At 41.8% G+C, this 16,765-nt stretch overlaps 1 protein-coding gene across 1 annotated transcript; it reads right to left on the reverse strand.

The window, feature by feature from the left end:
• Nucleotides 1–361: 361 nt before the first annotated feature.
• On the reverse strand, nt 362–859 carry LOC103444176 (uncharacterized). The gene has a single exon (XM_008383096.4). It carries the CDS (start codon nt 726–728, stop codon nt 501–503), a length of 228 nt encoding a protein of 75 aa, XP_008381318.1. The 5' UTR covers nt 729–859; the 3' UTR covers nt 362–500.
• Between the last annotated feature and the right edge of the window lie 15,906 nt (nt 860–16,765).

The following is a 16,765-nucleotide window of genomic DNA, read 5'->3' on the forward strand; positions in this document are numbered from 1 at the left end:
TTCTAATTGAAGCACTTGTATACGACGGAAGTTGTAACAAAAATCAACTTCCCTGTACAATGTGACATGCTTGACAAAAAGAAAAAAAGAATTTTTTTGTGAATCATGTACGCTATGTTACGAATAATATTCAGTTTGTTTGGTGAATAAAGCAATACACATTTTGGAGTTTATCAAATAGCAGTTTTCTAATTCAGTTTTACTTCCCTTGTTATTTCTCATCTGCAATTATTCTACATTATAGCAGTTTCTCGAAGAAAAGACTACCTATAAAACATAACCTGCAGGTAATGATCATAAAAAGTTTCAGATAGATAGCATTGTGCACAAAATGATAACTCTCAGTAAAAAATCCAGGAAATACACATAAACCATACACTGTTTTATTAGATAAGTAAGGAGATTGAAATTGCAGACACAAAATGCTTAATATTACATATTCAAAGCAAGTTAATCAAGAAACAGCAACACCAAGGCTCTATCTTTTCCAGAAACACTGATCAAATAGGAATGGCCCTATTGACCGATGGGTAAACAACGGTTGCCGGATGAGCCATGATTCTGCGACCCTTCATGTGCCTGAAGCAGTAAACAAGAGCCCCAACAGGCCACTCCACAATGGCAGCTCCAACAAAGGCCAAAAACCCCAGGGTTGGCCCCACCACCTTGCACCTGCACGGGTTGCTCCTAGTCCCACACTGCACGCAGATTGGAATTCCACAAGCCATTGCTACAGATTAATGTCTAAATCCAAAGCAGGAGAATTGTAAAAACAAGGACAAAGTGGATCAATTCAAAACTTCCGAAGATCTATCGGTTTAGTTATTTTTTGTGTTGTGGTTGTTTGGAGTGGATACTAGGGCTTGGTTTTATAGGGGTCTTGATTTTAATTAAGTAACTCGAAGGCTTGGTTACCTGGCATTTCGTGACAAGGTTTGCGGAGATGACAGGAGGAGTTACGTGTTGCTTTAAGCAAATTCATGTCCGACACGTGTTCATGTAGATGATGGTTTGGAAACGTGTCAGATCGCTACAACTGGTTGGTGCGGTCATTTATCCAACTTTGGTCCAATGAAACCAAGACAATATGGCGGTGTCGATGAGATTATTTCTGTTAGTAATTTCCCGGGGTATTTTAATCCCCTTCGCTTTGTGGATTATTGTTTAGGAAATTCGGGTGCAATCTGGGTGAATCCGAATTTGCTTTATACTAAACAAGAAACAACTCATTGTAACCGAATCCAAATCCGGATAGTCAGGGCTTTAGCCAGTATTTCAAGACAACTCAAGGTTGATGGAAACAGTCAAGACAAAGAAGATTGTAAGGGACATTAATTGAAACTTAAAGGCCATTTGTTATGGGGACTGCACTTTTCATTCTTTCGTTCTAGCTTTCCATTCTACACTAGGTAAATTTATCCTTTTATTTGTTTATTGTTCTTATCGTTTAGTTTTAGTTTATTCAGTATCTCAATGTAGTAGTTTAAAATTTAGTTTCTCAAGTAGTTAATTTAGAATTTTAATTCTGTAGTTCAGATTGTTTTTTCAATTCAGTACTTTAGTTTATAATTTAAATCTTTATCAAAACCAATCCCCACGACTAGTTCCTTTGGATTGATGCAATTCACCATACACACTCACATTACCTATCGCACCATCGATAAACAAAAATTCATTTAATATTTATCAAATCCATCATATGCAAGTGTCTCAATTTTAACGATTTCTCACCAATCAAAAGAACATTTGAATTCACCCATCGCGTCAAAAGACTCATAGTTGAAGATTAAGAACGTCTTTCAAGGGTCCTTACATATAAGTCGCAGAGAAACCTTTGATCGGTACATGTTCCTTTCTCGGCCACATCTGTATTTGAAACAAGTTAGACCAAAGCGCAACTACAATCTTTACATGCTTGGCTTGAGGCCGCAAGTTGGCACGCCGACAATAAATCAAGAAGGACCGAGAGACCCCCAACTTGATTGCCAAGCCTACAAATATTTCTCTTTTGGGTAATTCTAGGAAAACTAAATTTGTAGACATAATTTTCAAACTAAATAATGTGTCACCAATATAAATGAGCATGTTGAACAATGTTTAAGTAATAATTAAATCATTGACTTCTATGTCATTTAGTTTACCAAGTTTTGTCTACAAATTTAGTCTGACTAGCATTACTCTTTCTATACATACTAACCTTTTTTTAAGTATAACCATATATATATACGTGTTGACCCTAAAAACTACCAAGCCTACATGGCGCACATGCCGAGTAATTAATAAGCTAACTATGTCCTTCGGTTATGTGCGGGGCATGCCAACTCGCCGGCCGGATTCGGCCAGGGAGTAAAATATGTTGATGTGGCGTTGGGTGCGCTGCTGACTTCTTAATCTTGTGACTGCAGCCGATGAAGGAACACGTCTCGGCCTTCGAGTTCTAGAGCCTGAAGACAAGGCTGCTAGTTCTATGAAGTTCAATTTCAAATTCGGCTTTCAATGTGCCGAATATAGTAATCTCGAAGCAGTGCTGTCTATCCAAACTGAAGGTATGTTAGCGAGAAGAAAGGGGGAAAGGAAAAAAATCTTAGGGTTGTTGAGAACCTTTGCGTAGGGCAATTTGTATGTTGATTTGAAGGGGCCTTTCTGTCGCAGAATGCCTTGTATTTATAGAAAACTTGCTTGATATGTCTTACTATTATAGGATCTGACTCTTGAAACATTATCCTGATGTTAGACATATCAAAACACTGACCTTCTTCCGCACGTTGCTAATCTGCATGTATTGAAATTAACCTTGAAATATCCTTGAGATAATTCTCATATGCAGATGCATTAATCTTCCATGTGGAAGCCATAGAATGCTTCCTTTGATTGTTAATTTATCTCATCAGTGCAAACCAATTGCAGCCATTTACCAAAAATGTAATCATTATCCTCCATCATCTTTATATTCGTGCATGCATTAATCATTATGCTAATTAATATCCATTTGCCAACCAACACCACCATGCATTAGGACTCTTGTCATAATACTCCAATGTTCCAATCCATACGTCTAAATGCCGAGAATCCCAAATCAAGTTGAACTGTATTGCTCGCTTTCAAGTTGGAGCAATGACTTGTATCCTATTTATCTTGTACAAGAAAATTAAGATAATTCATCCAAAGATACTTATTATGATTAAAAATCATAACATTATCTCTTAACAACAAAATTGTCTTACCTTTCTCATCCAACAGTCTAGAACTCTACTAATTCAACGGCCTCAATTGCACGAACCGATAGTGTAATTTTGGGTCCAAACAATACGAAAACATACTACGTATATTGTTACTACACTTGTACGATTTATGTTTTCATGAGATACGCTCGATTTACAATTATTTTTCCTCTATATGTTTCTATATAACCCTAAATCGAGGGTATCTCATCAAAACATAAATCGTACAGGTGTAGTAACAATACAACAAGTACTCATCAGTAGTACTGCATCACACATGCCCTTGCCGAGCCGAACTAACTCAAGGCATGGACAAGATGAATGTCACAATATTACTAGGGCACATTCACATAACATGTCCTCACTGACGTAACTCAAAGCAAGGACAAGCCAGTGTGGAGCGTAAAATAATTCAAAAATTTTTGGAATTGACACATGAATTTTCAATTGACGAGAATGTCCTTATTAAATTAGCAAGGCCTACATTCGTTCCGCTTGCAATTTAGACTTGAACTGCTAACTATAATTTCTCAAAGCTCCTCTGCTCATGCCAAGGAGAAAATTCAAAAGAAGTAAAAGATAAAATTAATATATAACCAATATCCTATCTTTAAGCTTTTTCCTTATTGAAGACCAACTCAATGAAGCAAGAAATTACAATCAAATCCAATAAAGAATTCTATGAGATAATCCCAAGCCATTATTAATTAAATAATATCATTAGAATAATTTTGTCCTTCATCCAACGGATGATACATCTTGGCCAACTAGATATCGATACCTGGCATAGAAAACCTATTGGGTTGTGGACTACTTTAGTCCACATATATGGAAGTGTGGCAATGTGATGTAAGCATATATAATCAAATTTACAAGCATGGTTAACAAAACTTTGGATTCCGTTTAATCTTATTAAATTAATCAACGTGGTCTAGGTTAATCAACATGCTTGTTTTCATGTAAAACAATTTAAGAACACGTGCATAAACTTAAATTAGTTGAGAATTCCAACATTTAAATTTGATATGAAGATGAATTCTTTGTTGTGGCTCTCAAGTGTTAGCCCTCTACTAGTATCCACGTGAATAATTCTTCAATTGGTGAAGTAGGAAGACAACGAACTGCTAGGTCCTTCTTCTCCAATAAGTGTGGTGGCAAGGGTAGGGTTGTGTGGTGTTTTGTTGTTTAATTTCTCTAAATTAGAAAATATAATTGTGAACATGGAAAATTCCTGAAACGAAAGAGACAAGAACAACATGCACAAAATAATATTTGTGTTTGATGATTTTGGGTTACAATCTCTCTCAAATTTGATCCTCTGATTCGATCTCCGTAAGGTGTTGATTTGTGGATGTTTCGTTGATCCAAGGGCCGTCGAGGCTTGATCTTGGATGAACTGTTGGAAGTTTCTTCAAGGGGCCGTGGGCTTAATATTTGAAGGTGGATTTGAGCGGATCTTCAAGGAGCCGTCGAGGCTTGATCTTGAGGATGAGTGCTTCTTCAAGGGCCGTTGAGGCTTAATCTTGAATAACGGTGATGAGTGGATCTTCAAGGGCTTTTGGGCTTGATCTTGAAGAACAGTGATGAACGGATCTTCAAGGTCTTTTGGGCTTGATCTTGAAGAATAGTTGGATGTATGGATTTGTCGACGTTTGTTGATCCAAAAGGCCATTGGGGCTTGATCTTAGGATGAACGGATGATAAACGATGTGCTTTCTTCAAGGGCCGTCAGGGCTTGATCTTAAATTGGTGGAAGTTCTTCAAGGGCCTTTGGGGCTTGATCTTGAATTGGTGGATGGTTGATCCAAGGGCCGTCGGGGCTTGAGCTTGGGATGAACAGTTGTGTGGATTTATTGATGTTGTTGATCCAAAGGGCCATTGGGGCTTGATCTTAGGATGAACAGTTATGTGGATTTGGTGATGTTGTTGATCCAAAAGGGCCGTCGGGGCTTGATCTTAGGATGAACAGTTGTGTGGATTTGTTGAACACTTTCTTCAAGGGCCGTCGAGGCTTGATCTTGAATTGGTGGAAATTCTTCAAGGGCCGTTGGGGCTTGATCTTGAAGGAGGATTTGACGAAGAACGAAGAGGGCTTTCTTGATCCTTCGGGATTTGCTTGAATTTGGGAGGTTGGATGCTTGAAAGCTTTAGAGTTTCAAAGCTTCAAGGATTTTGGATGTGTGGGGAGTATTCTCTTCCATTTTGGGAGTAGAGAAATGTATTTGTGAATTGGTTTATGATACCTTCATGTAGAAGCCTATTTATAGGATTTGAGAATGAATCACCACCACAAAATATTTTTTTTCTTTTCCAAGCACCATTGCCTAATTTCCCACTTAATACAATTTTAAACTTGAAGTGGTAATTTTCTGGCATAATTTTCCACTTAATATCATTTTAAACGTGATATGTCCATGCTTTGTCATTGCCCAAAATGAGAAGAAAACCTTGTTTTGATCTTCAATGGATTGAAATGTGCTTGCCTTGTCATTGCCCAAAATGAGAAGAAAAACTTGTGTAATCCTCCAAGGGTATTTCTTTTTATTTTGTTGAGTCACACACCATGTGTACAATTTGTATGACACGTGGCATATGCCATGTATGCCTTGACACGTCAAAATTTTAATGCGTTGGTGAACATTTATTTCACCGCAATTTCGATGTCTACAAATGCCCCCACTTCAAGGTGCGTCGTATACATGTGCTTGTCACGTGTAGGAGATGCGTTTTGAAGTCCCTTACTGTAGATGTCAATCCAAGGGCCATCGAGGCTTGATCTTGAATTGGGCTGGAGATTTCTTCAAGGGCCGTTGAGGCTTGTTCTTGGACTTTGTTTGAAATTTCTTCAAGGGCTGTCGAGGCTTGATCTTGAAGGTTGAAATTGGACCACAAGGAGCTTTATGTGCTAGATGATCTTTGGCTTTGGTAGTGGATGAATCGGCACGTATTTGTTTTTGCGCTTTGTTGACTTTCCACAGCTTTGATCTTGAACTGGGTTGGAGGATTTTTTGGATTCCTCCAATTGTTGATTTTTCATAGCTTATTCTTGAACTGGATTTGATTCAAATATGGTGGACGCTTGATCTTGAATCGGACTTGTGATTTCCTCAAGGGCCGTCGAGGCTTGATCTTGAATTTGGTCGGAAACTTCTTCAAGGGCCGTTGAGGCTTGATTCTTAAAGGTTGACTCGAACACATGGCAAGCAGGCACGAGGTGAAGGTGACGACTTGCTTCTTTGTTCAATCTTTCTAATTCACACCTGAGCAGTTTGGTCAACGGTATGATCTTCAAGATTGATGGGCTCTTCTTCCAATTGGTGACTTGATCTTTAAGGATTTGATTCAAGGGCGGTGAAACGGCACATGCAGCCCACAAGGCTAGTAAGTCGACCCAAGAATTTGAGGGTCAAAACAAGTCCTCCACCCAGAGTGATTTCAAAACTGATGATATGAGATACTTTTGATTTTGAAGAAGTAGCGGATGAATCGGCACGTGCTTTGTTGTGCTTGTCTCCACATGCTTCAATGTATCATTTTCCTTTGTCTTATCTATTCTTCTAGCAGAATGTAGCATCTTCTCGAGTTCTTCAGCTCAGACTCCTTCTGCTGAACTGACTGTGCAGGCTGCATTATTCTCTGCTTGTTTCTTTAGGCAGATTTGGCAGCTTCTTGAGTTCCTCAGCTCGGACTCCTTCTGCTGAGCTGACTGTGAATACTGCATTCTTCTCTGCTTGTCTCTTCTGCATGTTGTCTCCACATGCTGCAAGGTATCATTTTCACTTGCCTTATTTGTTCTCCAGGCAAATGTGGCATCCGAGTTTGAGTAGAGGTTCCGGCATATTGTTTTCTTTATCCTTGTCTTTGTAGGTAAGAACAATGACAAAGGAAAGGACAGGGAGAACGCATGATATGAGATACTCTTGCTTTCTACCCTGGTGATATGAGATACTTTTGCTTTGGTGTCATTTGTTTGCAGAGGTACCCTAAGGAATAAGAAACACTGAGTGACTCGATAGGCTTCGTTGGGAAGGCATTCTCGGAGATGAAGAGAGGTTATGTATGTCTACCTTGCTATGGAGGGTGAAGGTGGACAGTTATAGGAAATTCTTTAGTACCTGTAGAGGTACTATTCTTTTACTCGTGTCGGCAACCAATGCGTGATTGATCAGTATGGCTTCACGTGCTTTCTTCTTTATCAGAAATCTTTGACAAATTGTCCGTAATTTTCGTCAAGCTGAGTGTGCATGTGACAGGTGTTGACGAGGCTGAAAAAGACTGGCGCCTCTTCGATATCTGGGATCGGCGCTTCGACAAATTGCCCGTGATTTCCGCAAAGCTGAGTTTGCGCGTGACGGGTGCTGACGAGGTTGAAAAAGACTAGCGCCTCTTCGATATCTGGGATTGGCGCTTTAACAAATTGCCCGTGATTTCCGCAAAGCTGAGTTTGCGAGTGACGGGTGATAACGCGTCTGGAAAAGCAAGATGCTTCTCCGATTTCTGAGCTTGCCTATTTGATTTTTGAATTGGCCTCTTCGAATTCTAAGCTCGCCTCTTCGATCTTTGAAATCCCGTCGAGTGTTGATCTTTATAGAGGCACGCAGTTCGTTTCAAAGCGCACTTGAATTTTTGCTTGTAGAAACTCCCTTAAGATCTTGATTTGTCCGACCTCTTCTTTCTTCAACACCTTTGAAAATGTCTGGACCCTCCGACCGTCGTTTTATTTGAACCTTGGTGAAGAGGTAGTCCCGTCTTCTTCAGATAACATATGGCGCCCATCCTTCATATCCCCTACTGGTCCTCTTACCGTTGGGGATTCGGTGGTGAAGAATGATATGACCGCTGCGGTGGTGGCCCGAAACCTTGTCACTCCCAGAGATAACAGACTACTTTCCAAACGGTCTGATGAGTTGGCTGTTAAGGATTCTTTGGCTCTCAGTGTGCAGTGTGCAGGTTTTATGTCTAATATGGCCCAACGCCTATTTGCTCGAACCCGTCAAGTTGAATCATTGGCGGCTGAAGTGATGAGTCTCAAACAGGAGATTAGAGGGCTCAAGCAGGAGAATAAACAGTTGCATAAGCTCGCACATAGCTATGCGACAAACATGAAGAGGAAGATTAACCAGATGCAGGAATCTGATGGTCAGATTTTACTTGATCATCAGAGGTTTGTGGGTTTGTTCCAGCAGCATTTCCCTTCGTCTTCTAGGGTTGTACTGCGTAATGAAGCTCCAAATGATCAACCTTTGGCTCCTCTTCTTCCTGGAGTTCCGCCGAGTAGTGTGGCTTCAAACAGTCAACCTCCGGCGCCTCTCATTTCTAGAGCTCTGCCGAGTGGTGAGGCGGCATCTGATTGTCCTTAAAGATCCCCTCTTGTAAATTTGATTTGATTTTTTTTTTAAGTATGTATAATGCAAATTTATGTAAAATTTCCAGAAAAAATAAATAAAAACGGACTTTATTTCTCTCAATGCATTTGTTTTGTTTCGTTTTGTTTTGTTTTGTTTTTTTTTTTTTTTTTTTGTAAATACATAATAACATATGTATTTATTTATTTATTCTTTTGTAATAAAATTGACTTTCTTTAATAAAACTTTTATATTTTTTATTTTATTTTGATATGACTGAACTCGAAATTGAATGTTCGAGCCGCCTACGTACCCTTCCAAAGAAGAGATCAAGCCATAACGTAGTTCAAATGAGTGATGAATTTAACAGTGATTTTGATGATGATTGTGTCATACACAATTTATGCTCTTGCGGGCCAGGAGCTTTGGTGTTGCCTTTTATGCTCGTGCAGACCAGGAGCGTTGATGTCGCCTTTTATGCTCGTGCGGGTCAGGAGCGTTGATGTTGCCTTTTATGCTGGTGCAGACCAGGAGTTTTGTGCCATGCAGTTTAGACTCGTGCAGGCAAGGAGCTTTGGTTCGTGCAGTTTAGGCTCGTGCGAACAAGGAGTGTTGGTGCCATTTGCAGTTTCAGCTCGTGCAGGCAATGAGTGTTTGGTGTTGCCTTTTATGCTTGTGCAGACCAGGAGCTTTGTGCCATGCAGTTTAGGCTCATGCAGGCGAGGAGCCTCGTGTCCTACAGTTTAGACTTGTGTGGACAAGGAGCTTTGGTTCGTGCAGTTTAGGCTCGTGCGAACAAGGAGCATTGGTTCGTGCAGTTTAGGCTCGTGCGAACAAGGAGCATTGGTGTTGCCTTTTATGCTCGTGTAGACCAGGAGCTTTCTGCCATGCAGTTTAGACTCGTGCGGGCGAGGAGAATTTGTGAATTTTGTCAAGCAATCTGGGAGAGTTGTTCCTCGCAATCTTCATAGCAAGGAGCCTTGACTGAGTAGTTGAAGAAGTCTTCTGGGAAAGAAATCGCGCATCGTGATGGGGATGGACGATCTATGTGTCGAAATTTCATCATCTTCAACACGTTCACGTTGCTTTGAAGGTTGACAAGAGCTGCTTTGCCCCCTTTCCGATTGGCGGACTTGTGGAGGAGACGTATGCTTCTTGTGCAATTTCTTAGGAGTGACTTGAGTCCATCCTTCAACTTTGCTTGTCTTGGAGGGTGCCCCTTGAGGTTGAGGTAAAAATTTTGAGTCAGAAGAGCCAGAAGTGATGGTGGTATAGTTTGACTTCACCACATCGTCAAGATCTAGCTCGATGATTCCTTTCTGAGCCAGCTTCATGATGAGATCTTTCAGCACGAAGCACTTTTCTGTCGAATGACTGATGAAGCGGTGGAATTTACAGTACCTTGGACGGTCGGTGCGATTCATCTCTTCTGGCCGTCTGCACTCAGGCAAGCCGATCACCTTCTTTTGCAGCAAGTCTTCTAACATGGCAACCACATCAGAGTCAGGGAATGGATAAGTTTTCTCCTCAAGCTCCTTCAAAGTGCGTCTACGCATCTCTTGATCACGAAAAGCTTCAGCTTGAATCGCCTTGCCTCGTGTAGGGATTTTGACGGGAGATGTGTTGACTGTCATTGCTTCCTTGGTGGATTTCCACGTAGCCTTCTCCACCTTTGTCTCAAGAATTTTGTCCTTCTTGTAGTCGGCGATCAGTTCCTTTTTCCAATGATGGGCGATGCTCAACTCCATGTCATGGGCGCGGGTGGCCAATTCCTCGAAGGTCCGTGGGTTAATGCCTTGAAGGATGTATTGCAAACCCCATTGCATGCCTTGGATGCACATCTCGATTGAAGAGGTTTCCGATAGCCTGTCTTTACAGTCGAGGCTTAGAGTGCGCCATCTGTTGATGTAGTCAATGACTGGCTCGTCCTTCCACTACTTTGTGCTCGTTAGCTCTAGCATGCTCACAATGCGGCGGGTGCTGTAGAAGCGGTTGAGGAATTCCCTTTCCAACTGTTCCCAGCTGTTGATGGACTCAGGCTCTAGGTCCGTGTACCACTCAAATACGTTTCCTTTCAGCGAGCGCACAAACTGCTTGGCGAGGTAGTCTCCCTCCGTCCTCGCGTTGTTGCAAGTTTCGACGAAATATGCAACGTGCTACTTTTGGTTTCCTTTTCCATCAAACTGCATGAACTTTGGTGGTTGATATCCCCTCGGCATCTTTAGGGCATCAATCTTCTTTGAATAAGACTTTGAGTACAACCCGAAGGTATTTGAGCTCCCTTCGTACTGTGCCTTGACGGTGCTGGCAATCATCTCTTGCAACTGCTGGATAGAAAGAGATCCCATGAGTGCCGCTTCTTGGTCTGGCTCCGGCTTCACATCGATTCTCTCCACCGTAGGCTCATCTTCTGGGTTAGGGTTCTCGCCGTCTTGTGGCTCCAATCGACTGACGAGTGCAGCGATTTGCAAGTCTTTTTCTTCCACAGTTCGGGTTAGCCTTGCGATTGCTTCATTCATTTGAGCCAGTTGTTCTTCGATGAAGGTAACGCCGATGGTCATGACTTGTGCAACCAATAGACGTGACTTTCCTTTAGACATCCAAGATGCTGACGAAGAACGTCGTTGGTTGTTTTGGGATGTCATCTTGTGTGCCTCAGCAGCATGCTTCGGTGCCCCCAGCGAGGTCTGGTTGATGACAGACTCACACCTTTGATGCTCCCTTTGCTCTTTTAGCGGCACCAACTTTGAAGTGGCATGTTGAGGAGCGGTTGTGGCGCCAATGGATTGTCCATTTGCGGCAGAAGAGCTTAGGATCCTTCCCTCAGTGATTGCGAGAACGGCTTGTCCCTTGCTTGATGCCATTAACTTTGAGGTGTGTTTGGATTCCTTGAACGGAGAAAGAGATGAGAGGTAGAGATTGTCCCACCGGGCGTGCCAATTTGTGAACACGGAAAATTCCTGAAACGAAAGAGACAAGAACAAAGTGCACAAAATAATATTTGTATTTGATGATTTTGGGTTACAATCTCTCTCAAATTTGATCCTCTGATTCGATCTTCGTAAGGTGTTGATTTGTGGATGTTTCGTTGATCCAAGGGCCGTCGAGGCTTGATCTTGGATGAACCGTTGGAAGTTTCTTCAAGGGGCCGTGGGCTTGATCTTTGAAGGTGGATTTGAGCGGATCTTCAAGGAGCCGTTGGGGCTTGATCTTGAGGATGAGTGTTTCTTGAAGAGCCGTTGAGGCTTAATCTTGAATAACGGTGATGAGCGGATCTTCAAGGGCTTTTGGGCTTGATCTTGAAGAACAGTGATGAACGGATCTTCAAGGGCTTTTGGGCTTGATCTTGAAGAACGGTTGGATGTATGGATTTGTCGACGTTTGTTGATCCAAAAGGCCGTTGGGGCTTGATCTTAGGATGAACGGATGATGAACGATGGTGCTTTCTTCAAGGGACGTCGGGGCTTGATCTTGAATTGGTGGAAGTTCTTCAAGGGCCTTTGGGGCTTGATCTTAAGGATGAGTGTTTCTTCAAAGGCCGTTGAGGCTTAATCTTGAATAACGGTGATGAGCGGATCTTCAAGGGCTTTTGGGCTTGATCTTGAAGAACAGTGATGAACGGATCTTCAAGGGCTTTTGGGCTTGATCTTGAAGAACGGTTGGATGTATGGATTTGTCGACGTTTGTTGATCCAAAAGGCCGTTGGGGCTTGATCTTAGGATGAACGGATGATGAACGATGGTGCTTTCTTCAAGGGCCGTCGGGGCTTGATCTTGAATTGGTGGAAGTTCTTCAAGGGCCTTTGGGGCTTGATCTTGAATTGGTGGATGGTTGATCCAAGGGCCGTCGGGGCTTGATCTTGGGATGAACAGTTGTGTGGATTTATTGATGTTGTTGATCCAAAGGGCCATTGGGGCTTGATCTTAGGATGAACAGTTATGTGGATTTGGTGATGTTGTTGATCCAAAAGGGCCGCCGAGGCTTGATCTTAGGATGAACAGTTGTGTGGATTTGTTGAACACTTTCTTCAAGGGCCGTCGAGGCTTGATCTTGAATTGGTGGAAGTTCTTCAAGGGCCGTTGGGGCTTGATCTTGAAGGAGGATTTGACGAAGAACGAAGAGGGCTTTCTTGATCCTTCGGGATTTGCTTGAATTTGGGAGGTTGGATGCTTGAAAGCTTTAGAGTTTCAAAGCTTCAAGGATTTTGGATGTGTGGGGAGTATTCTCTTCCATTTTGGGAGTAGAGAATTGTATTTGTGAATTGGTTGATGATACCTTGATGTAAAAGCCTATTTATAGGCTTTGAGAATGAATCACCACCACAAAATATTTTTTTCTTTTCCAAGCACCATTGCCTAATTTCCCACTTAATACAATTTTAAACTTGAAGTGTTAATTTTATGGCCTAATTTTCCACTTAATATCATTTTAAACTTGATATGTGCATGCTTTGTCATTTCCCAAAATGAGAAGAAAACCTTGTTTTGATCTTCAATGGATTGAAATGTGCTTGCCTTGTCATTGCCCAAAATGAGAAGAAAAACTTGTGTAATCCTCCAAGGGTATTTCTTTTTATTTTGTTAAGTCACACACCATGTGTACAATTTGTATGACACGTGGCATATGCCATGTATGCCTTGACACGTCAAAATTTTAATGCGTTGGTGAACATTTATTTCACCGCAATTTCGATGTCTACAAATGCCCCCACTTCAAGGTGCTTCGTATACATGAGCTTGTCACGTGTAGGAGATGCGTTTTGAAGTCCCTTACTGTAGATGTCAATCCAAGGGCCATCGAGGCTTGATCTTGAATTGGGCTGGAGATTTCTTCAAGGGCCGTTGAGGCTTGTTCTTGGACTTTGTTTGAAATTTCTTCAAGGGCCGTCGAGGCTTGATCTTGAAGGTTGAAATTGGACCACAAGGAGCTTCATGTGGTAGATGATCTTTGGCTTTGGTAGTGGATGAATCGACACGTATTTGTTTTTGCGCTTTGTTGACTTTCCACAGCTTTGATCTTGAACTGGGTTGGAGGATTTTTTGGATTCCTCCAATTGTTGATTTTCCACAGCTTATTCTTGAACTGGATTTGATTCAAATATGGTGGACGCTTGATCTTGAATCGGACTTGTGATTTCCTCAAGGGCCGTCGAGGCTTGATCTTGAATTTGGTCGGAAACTTCTTCAAGGGCCATTGAGGCTTGATTCTTGAAGGTTGACTCGAACACATGGCAAGCAGGCACGAGGTGAAGGTGACGACTTGTTGCTTTGTTCAATCTTTCTAATTCACACCTGAGCAGTTTGGTCAACGGTATGATCTTCAAGATTGATGGGCTCTTCTTCCAGTTGGTGACTTGATCTTTAAGGATTTGATTCAAGGGTGGTGAAACGGCACATGCAGCCCACAAGGCTAGTAAGTCGACCCAAGAATTTGAGGGTCAAAACTAGTCCTCCACCCAGAGTGATTGCAAACCTGATGATATGAGATACTTTTGATTTTGAAGAAGTAGCGGATGAATCGGCACGTGCTTTGTTGTGTTTGTCTCCACATGCTTCAATGTATCATTTTCCCTTGTCTTATCTATTCTTCTAGCAGAATGTAGCATCTTCTCGAGTTCTTCAGCTCAGACTCCTACTGCTGAACTGACTGTGCAGGCTGCATTATTCTCTGCTTGTTTCTTTAGGAAGATGTTGCAGCTTCTTGAGTTGCTCAGCTCGGACTCCTTCTGCTGAGCTGATTGTGAAGACAGCATTCTTCTCTGCTTGTTTCTTCTGCACGTTGTCTCCACATGCTGCAAGGTATCATTTTCACTTGCCTTATCTGTTCTCCAGGCAAATGTGGCATCCGAGTTTGAGTGGAGGTTCCGGCATATTGTTTTCTTTATCCTTGTCTTTGTAGGTAAGAACAAGGACAAAGGAAAGGACAGGGAGAACGCATGATATGAGATACTCTTGCTTTCTACCTTTCTTCATCTCCGAGAACCTTTCTTCATCTCCGAGAATGCCTTCCCAACGAAGCCTCTCGAGTCACTCAGTGTTTCTTTTTCCTTGGGGTACCTCTGCAAACAAATGACACCAAAGCAAAAGTATCTCATATCACCAGGGTAGAAAGCAAGAATATCTCATATCATGCCTTCTCCCTGTCCTTTCCTTTGTCCTTGTTCTTACCTACAAAGACAAGGATAAAGAAAACAATATGCCGGAACCTCCACTCAAACTCGGATGCCACATTTGCCTGGAGAACATATAAGGCAAGTGAAAATGATACCTTGCAGCATGTGAAGACAACGTGCAGAAGAAACAAGCAGAGAAGAATGCAGTCTTCACAGTCAGCTCAGCAGAAGGAGTCCGAGCTGAAGAACTCAAGAAGCTGCCACAACTGCCTAAAGAAACAAGCAGAGAATAATGCAGCCTGCACAGTCAGTTCAGCAGAAAGAGTCTGAGCTGAAGAACTCGAGAAGATGCTACATTCTGCTAGAAGAATAGATAAGACAATGGAAAATGATACATTGAAATATGTGGAGACAAGCACAACAAAGCACGTGCCGATTCATCCGCTACTTCTTCAAAATCAAAAGTATCTCATATCATCAGGTTTGCAATCACTCTGGGTGGAGGACTCGTTTTGACCCTCAAATTCTTGGGTCGACTTGCTAGGCGTTGTGGGCTGCATGTGCCGTTTCACCACCCTTGAATCAAATCCTTAAAGATCAAGTCACCAACTGAAAGAATAGCCCATCAATCTTGAAGAACATACCGTTGACCAAACTGCTCAGGTATGAATTCGAAAGATTGAACAAAGCAACAAGTCGTCACATTCACCTCGTGCCTGCTCGCCATGTGTTCGAGTCAACCTTTAAGAATCAAGCCTCAACGGCCCTTGAAGAAGTTTCCGGCCAAATTCAAGATCAAGCCTCGACGGCCCTTGAGGAAATCACAAGTCCGATTCAAGATCAAGCGTCCACCATATTTGAATCAAATCCAGTTCAAGAATAAGCTGTGGAAAATCAACAATTGGTGGAATCCAAAAAATCCTCCAACCCAGTTCAAGATCAAAGCTGTGGAAAGTCAATAAAGCGCAAAAACAAATACGTGCCGATTCATCCACTACCAAAGCCAAAGATCATCTACCACATGAAGCTCCTTGTGGTCCAATTTCAACCTTCAAGATCAAGCCTCGACGGCCCTTGAAGAAATTTCAAACAAAGTCCAAGAACAAGCCTCAACGGCCCTTGAAGAAATCTCCAGCCCAATTCAAGATCAAGCCTCGATGGCCCTTGGATTGACATCTACAGTAAGGGACTTCAAAACGCATCTCCTACACGTGACAAGCACATGTATACAACGCACCTTGAAGTGGGGGCATTTGTAGACATCGAAATTGTGGTGAAATAAATGTTCACCAACGCATTAAAATTTTGACGTGTCAAGGCATACATGGCATATGCCACGTGTCATACAAATTGTACACATGGTGTGTGACTCAACAAAATAAAAAGAAATACCCTTGGAGGATAACACATTTTTTTCTTCTCATTTTGGGCAATGACAAGGCAAGCACATTTCAATCCATTGAAGATCAAAACAAGGTTTTCTTCTCATTTTGGGAAATGACAAAGCATGCACATATCAAGTTTAAAATGATATTAAGTGGAAAATTAGGCCATAAAATTACCACTTCAAGTTTAAAATTGTATTAAGTGGGAAATTAGGCAATGGTGTTTGGAAAAGAAAAAAATATTTTGTGGTGGTGATTCATTCTCAAAGCCTATAAATAGGCTTTTACATCAAGGTATCATCAACCAATTCACAAATACAATTCTCTACTCCCAAAATGGAAGAGAATACTCCCCACACATCCAAAATCCTTGAAGCCTTGAAACTCTAAAGCTTTCAAGCATCCAACCTCCCAAAGTCAAGCAAATCCCGAAGGATCAAGAAAGCCCTCTTCGTTCTTTGTCTAATCCTCCTTCAAGATCAAGCCCCAACGACCCTTGAAGAACTTCCACCAATTCAAGATCAAGCCTCGACGGCCCTTGAAGAAAGTGTTCAACAAATCCACACAATTGTTCATCCTAAGATCAAGCCCCGATGGCCCTTTTGGATCAACAACATCACCAAATCCACATAACTGTTCATCCTAAGATCAAGCCCCAATGGCCCTTTGGATCAACAACATCAATAAATCCACACAACTGTT

Source organism: Malus domestica, chromosome 09 (assembly GCF_042453785.1).
Source record: "Malus domestica chromosome 09, GDT2T_hap1".
NCBI lineage: Eukaryota > Viridiplantae > Streptophyta > Magnoliopsida > Rosales > Rosaceae > Malus > Malus domestica.

Excerpts from the sequence above, each read along its gene's own strand:
- LOC103444176 (XM_008383096.4), bottom strand. The coding sequence starts at position 728 with ATGGCTTGTGGAATTCCAATCTGCGTGCAGTGTGGGACTAGGAGCAAC.